At 28.2% G+C, this 6,880-nt stretch overlaps 1 protein-coding gene across 1 annotated transcript in view; it reads left to right on the top strand.

Annotated features, from left to right (window-relative positions):
• The window catches only part of LOC107679943 (E3 ubiquitin-protein ligase Midline-1-like), a 48,655-nt gene that overhangs the window by 27,075 nt on the left and 14,700 nt on the right, over positions 1-6,880 (top strand). Inside the window, exons 4-6 of the mRNA XM_016475673.1 lie at positions 2,954-3,049; positions 4,783-4,890; positions 6,021-6,169. Of these exons, the coding sequence (XP_016331159.1) occupies positions 2,954-3,049; positions 4,783-4,890; positions 6,021-6,169 (353 nt within the window). The remainder of the gene's footprint in view (positions 1-2,953; positions 3,050-4,782; positions 4,891-6,020; positions 6,170-6,880) is intronic.

Here is a 6,880-nt window from a genome sequence, read left to right as displayed (position 1 = left end):
TCATGAAAATCTGACTTTTCCAGGTTTTAAGTGCTATAATCAGGTCCCCGGTGCATCTACCAACCAATGAAACGTGAAAAAGATTAACCTAGTAACTGTGTTTTGGGAAGCCTTTTTCTGCAAGCGTCTGAGAAAACGAGTGCGTCTGATTTCGCTCCCTTGGTGACGTGGCAAAGGGATCTCATTATAATATTACCGCCCCTTAATCTGTAAGTTTACACCCACGATGCCATTATTGTGTTTTCGCAAGTGACAACGGTGTACCAGCTCTAATGCCATGGAGAAAGTTTGAGCAAAACATGCTAACTGTTCTGTGTTTGGCTGCACAGACGAGCACATAACACTGTTTAGAGTCCCAGCATCAGAGGAGACAACAGAGCAATGCATTTATTGATTTATTTACTGTATATTGCTGCTGCCACACAGATCTAAAATAAACATGCGATTTATTTCCCAGCTGTTTACCTTCACAGACATAACCCACTGTTTTTGTAACTCATGTGTTTTTAACATGAGAACTTAGTTTAGTACTCACATGCTGTGACAGCCGCTTTCTGTGCGTGTGCTTCGGCTGTGTGCGCTCAGAAAACCGTATATCAGAAGTTTAAACTCGTATGGTTTAAAACGCATTATTTCAGTGCGATAAACATGATAATCAGAACCAAAACAGATGTTTTTAGCAGGCACAAGCTGTAAAGGCGCAGCTCTATTCTGGAAAAGGGGGCGGGGAGCAGCAGCTCATTTGCATTTAAAGTGACAGGCACGAAAACAGCGTGTTTCTGCTTCCACTCAAAATAGGCATTTTCAAAATGATATAATAAATGATCTGTGGAGAATTTTGAGCTGAAACTTCACATTCTGGGGACACCAGAGACTTATATTACATATTGTAAAAAGGGGCATAATATGTCACCTTTAAATCAAAAACATGATTTATTATACTATTATAGGTTTTATTAATATTTTAATTAGATTTTATTTTTATATTTTCTGTTTTAATTTTAATTTCAGTTGAAGTTTTAGTAATTTTGTTGTTTTTGTCATTCGTTATTATTATTTAAAATGTCTATATAGTTTTTATTATGTTTTAGTTTATTTCGTTTTTGTTATTTTAGTAATTCAACTCAATGAAAATTAGACGTAGTTGAAATAAAGTATGTTTTTTAATATTTTATTTCAGTTAATGTTTATCTTATTTCAAGTATAATGCATTATTTTTTGTAGAGTGAGTTTTTGATTTTATTTTTATATTTTCAGTTTTCATTTTAGCCAAAGCTTTAGCAATTTTGTTTTTTTAATTATGTCTATATAGTTTTTCAGTTCTAGTTTTTAGTTTTAGTTATTTTATTACTAAATGGAAATGAGAAATGTTGCCTTGGCAACTAGCTGAAAATAATGAAGTTTTTAAAAAATATCAGTTAATGTTTATTTTATTTCAAGTAATTAAATTGTTTTGTTTTAGATTTTATTTTTAGATTAAGTTGTCATTTTAATTTTAGTTAAAGTTTTAGTAATTTTGTTGTGTTTTGTAATTATTATTTTTTTATGTCTATATTGTTTTTAAGTTTTAGTTTTTAATTTTAGTTTTAGTTATTTTAGTACTTTAAACTAAAATGAGAAATGTTGCCTTGGCAACTAGCTGAAATAAAATAAGTTTAAGATTTTTTATATTTTATTTTATTTCAGTAAATTTTTATCTTATTTCAAGCAATTATTATTATTTTTTTAAGTTTTATATTTTTCAGTTTTAATTTGAATTTTAGTTAAAGTTTAATGAGAAATGTTGCTTTGGCAGCTAGCTGAAATAAAAACAATTTATTTTATTTTATTTATATCAGTTAATGTTTATCTTATTTTAAGTATGAACATATTAGTAACACTTTACAATAAGGTTGCATTTGTTAACATTAGTTAACATGAACTAACAAAGAAAAACAATTCTAAAACTTAATTTATTCATCTTAGTTCATGTAAATTTCCATGTTTACTAATACATTATTAAAATCAAAATGTGTTTCTGTTAATATTATTTAATGGACCTGAGCTAATGTGAACAGTTATATTTTCATGAACTAATGTTAGCATAGATTAATAAATACTGTGACAAAACAATTGCTCATTATTGGTTAATTTTAGTTAATGCATTAACTAACAGGGACCTTATTGTAAAAGTGTTAGCAAAATATTGAATATATTGTTTTACATATTTATCACAAAATACAAATGTTTTTATTTCTATTCGTCACTGTTAAGCTGGAAAACATGTTTTTGTAACAGTAATTCGTTCAAACTTTCATTAAAGTTAAGCAAATTTTGTTGCGTTTTATTAATTAAATGTAAATTAAATTTAAAAATTAAATTTTATTTTTTAAGTTTTACTTCAACTAAATGAAAATGAGAAATGTTGCCTTGGCAACTAGCTAAAATAAAATACTTTTCTTTATATAATATTATTAACTAACTGCAACTAATGGGACCTTATTGTAAAATGTTAGCAACTTATTTAATATAGTTTTAGATAACGATAATAAGCCAGCCATTTCATGTTCATTTTCGCTCATAAAATCATCTGATAATATTATTTTTAACTCTAACATTTTATATTAAATTAGAAAAATGCAAAATAAAAGCCTTTCCACTATTAGTCTGTTGATGTGAAGCAGAAACACAAGCTGAAATGCGGTTGGAGCTCATCAAATGGACTTGATCTGCTTTTCTAAAGCCAAATCTGTGGCGGACGCTTTATGCCCCCTCCCCAGGCCCGCGGGCTCGCGGACACACGACGTTTATCATGCTTAACAACAGATCAGAGCATCAAACGCCGGAGCAGAAACCACCCGCTTCTCTAAACTCAATAATGGATGTAGGATGCTTGCTAGATGATTCAGTTTGGCTGTTTCCCCCTCAGTGAGTTAAACTGGGCTGATATGATATTTCTGTTGTTTTTCCGCAGCAAATGTTGGATTTCAACCTCAGCAATCTGATCAAGAGGAACAGTGAGCTGGAGAACCTGATGGCCAAGCTGATCCAGACGTGTCAGCATGTGGAGGTAAAGCAGACATTCAGTCCTTCTGCAGCATTGCTTCAGCTCTTTCAGATTATATGAGTTCATTATATCCACTTTAATGTTTGTTTTACATATTTATGACATGTATATCATATAGTTCACACAAAATGAAAGTTCTGTCAGTTACTCACCCTCATTTTAAACCCTTGTGACTTTCTTTTTTTTATGTAACCAATATGAATGGGGACGGATGCTGTCAAACTGCCATAAAACATCATAAATTGTTCATATGTGACCCTGGACCACAAAACCAGTCATAAGGGTACATTTCTCGAAATTGAGATTTATACATCATCTGAAAGTTGAATAAACAAGATTTCCATTGATGCATGGTTTGTTAGGATCGGACAATATTTGGCTGAGATACAACTATTTGAAAATCTGGAATCTGAGGGTGCAAAAAAAATCGAAATATTGAGAAAATCATCTTTAAAGTTGTCCAAATGAAGTTCTTAGCAATGCATATTACTAATCAAAAATGAAGTTTTGATATATTTACGGTAGGAAATTTACAAAATATCTTCATGGAACATGATCTTTACTTAATATCCTAATGATTTTTGGCATAAAAGAAAAATCTATAATTTTGACCCATACAATGTATTGTTGGCTATTGCTACAAATATCCCCCAGCGACTTGAGGGTCACAAATATATATATTTATTTCTATTCGTCACTTGTAAGCTGGAAAACATGTTTTTGTAACAGTAATTCGTTCAAACTTTTATTAAAGTTAAACTAATTTTGTTGTGTTTTATTAGTTAAATTTTTGTTTTAAAGTTTATTTTTGTACTTCAACTAAATGAAAATGAGAAATGTTGCCTTGGCAACTAGCTAAAATAAAGTACTTTTCTTCTTATTTTCTTTTCTTTTATTTCTGTTAATTTTTTATCTTTTTTCAAGTAATGAAAATGTTTTATAGTTGTAGTTTTAGATTTTATTTTTATATTTTCAGTTTTCATTTTCATTTTAGTAATTTATTTATTGGTGATTTTATTATTATTATTTTTTAATGATGTAAATATAGTTTTTAAGTTTTAGTTATTTTAGTACTTCAACTAAATGAAAATGAAAAATGTTGCTTTTGCAGCTAGCTAAAATAAGTTTTTTTTTTATATATATATTTTATTTCAGTTAATGTTTACCTTATTTCAAGTAATTACTTTTTTTATGTATAGTTTTAGATTTAGATTTTATTTTTATATTTCCAGTTTTCATTTTAATTTTAGTTAACGTTTTAGTAATATTGTTGTTGTCATAATTTAATTAGATTTTTATATATATATGATGTCTATATAATTTTTAAGTTTGAAAAAAAAAAAAAGTTTAGGTGTATTTTAAATAAATTAAGCCTATTTTTACGACCATTAGGATTTTTTTGGCACTATTTTGACATTATTAGTCAGTTTATAATAAAGTAAATAATTAAAGTAAGTTTAAGTTTATTTAAAGCCAGGCAGATGTTATTCTGCTTATATTATACAGCTATTCTGATTATTATTATTATTAATAAACGACTTTTTTTAATAAAATATTTGTCTTTTATTATAGCACTCTTGTTTTTGTTTAATAAAACCACATGTACTGTGATTTTAAGCATGCAACTTCATGCTGCCAGCCTCCAATTTATTTATTTAATTTGTGTTTTGTGCACATTTGTGTTATTTTTTTAGCTTTTCCATTGTTTGTTGATTGATTTGATCATTTTATCTCAGCACAATGCAGCTCACCAGGAGAGCAAACTGGCAGAAGAGTGCGACACGCTGATAAACATCGTGCAGCAGAGAAGACAAATCATCGGCACCAAGATCAAAGAAGGAAAGGTAATCGAGCATTAAACTGATCAAAAGTGACAGTAAAGACATTTATAATATTACAAAAGATTTCTATTTCAAATAAATGCTGTTCTTTTGAACTTTCTGTTCATTTGTGAATCCTGCTAAATAAAATATATGACAATTTCCACAAAAATATTGTGCAGCACAACTGTTTTCAACATTGATAATAATCAGAAATGTTTCTTGAGCAGCAAACCAGCATAACAAGACTTCTTATCTCATGTCATTTTGATTCTCAAATAAATGTATCTTGATTTAAGAATCTTTTAGACATTTGTTCTGTAAAATAAGACAAAAACAGAGGAAGATATTCATTGTTTACAGCGTGATCCGAAGGTACAGTAAAAGTTATTTCCATATTCTCTAACGGTTGGGAGCAGAGCTATTCGAAAATGTGTTTTTATAGTTTTATTGTTACATTTTCACTTTTCAGTTTAATTTTAGTTAAAATTTTAGTAATTTATGTTTTTTGTAATTTTATTATTATTATTTATTATTTTTTTGTTTGTTTTTTTATGATGTCTATATTTTGGTACTTCAACTAAATTAAAATGAGACATGTAGCTGAAATAAAATTAAAAAAAATAATAAATAAAAATGTAAAGTTTTTTAAATATACATAAAAAATATTTTATTTCAGTTAATGTTTTTTTTTATTTTAAGTAATGATTTTTAAAATAGTTTTAGAGTTTATTTTATATTTTCAGTTTTCAAAAGCCAGACAGCTTTTTTTTTTTTTTTTAACAATACAATTTATTTAAAATTAATAGAAATTAGTTGGAAGTTGTATTTTCAAACTTTGAAGTGTTGCTAATAAAATTCATTGTGTTTCTCCCTAAACACTTAACATTTAGAGACCATACTGATGTATTGTGTTCCCTTCAATTTGGTCCTTAAATGTTCTTTATGTGGTCTTAAAAAGGTCTTAAAGAAGTCTTGAATTGACCTTCATCAAACCTGCAGCAACCCTGTTTTATATCTGATGACTAAAATGGATAATCGTTGGCTTTTTTACACAGTCGAAGAAAAGGAAAGTTCATCAAGACAAACTCTTAATGTTGGCTTGGCAAAGCTGGCCTGTTTGCGTTCTCATACGCGGGTTTGTCTGTTTCTAGGTGGTCCGCTTGAGAAAGCTCGCTCAGCAGATCGCTAACTGCAAGCAGTTCGTGGAGAGATCGTCCTCGCTCATCGCTCAGGCCGACCAGGTTCTGAAAGAGACGGATCACGCTCGATTCCTGCAGACGGCGAAGAGCGTCTCAGAGCGGTGAGCAAACTTCAGTCTACCGTAGAGCAGAACTGGCTGTAATAACAATGAGTTCAGAAGATATGTGACCCTAGAGCACAAAACCAGAAATTGAGATGTGTGCATCATCTGAATAAATAAGCTTTCCATTGATGCATGGTTATATTCATTGTTTACAGCGTGATCCGAAGGTACAGTAAAAGTTATTTCCATATTCTCTAACGGTTGGGAGCAGAGCTATTCGAAAATGTGTTTTTATAGTTTTATTGTTACATTTTCACTTTTCAGTTTAATTTTAGTTAAAATTTTAGTAATTTATGTTTTTTGTAATTTTATTATTATTATTTATTATTTTTTTGTTTGTTTTTTTATGATGTCTATATTTTGGTACTTCAACTAAATTAAAATGAGACATGTAGCTGAAATAAAATTAAAAAAAATAATAAATAAAAATGTAAAGTTTTTTAAATATACATAAAAAATATTTTATTTCAGTTAATGTTTTTTTTTATTTTAAGTAATGATTTTTAAAATAGTTTTAGAGTTTATTTTATATTTTCAGTTTTCATTTTATTTTTAGTAATTTTGTTGTTTTCGTATTTTTTAAAAATGATGTCTATATAGTTTTTTACGTTTTAGCTTTCATTATTTTAGTACCTGAACTAAATGAAAAAAAAAAGTTTATTTATATATATATATATATATATATATATATATATATATATATATATA

Source organism: Sinocyclocheilus anshuiensis, unplaced genomic scaffold, assembly GCF_001515605.1.
Source record: "Sinocyclocheilus anshuiensis isolate Anshui unplaced genomic scaffold, SAMN03320099.WGS_v1.1 scaffold244, whole genome shotgun sequence".
Classification (NCBI taxonomy): Eukaryota; Metazoa; Chordata; class Actinopteri; order Cypriniformes; family Cyprinidae; genus Sinocyclocheilus; species Sinocyclocheilus anshuiensis.
The sequence above is the reverse complement of the archived record's forward strand: the minus strand, read 5'-3'. Positions and strand labels throughout refer to the sequence as shown.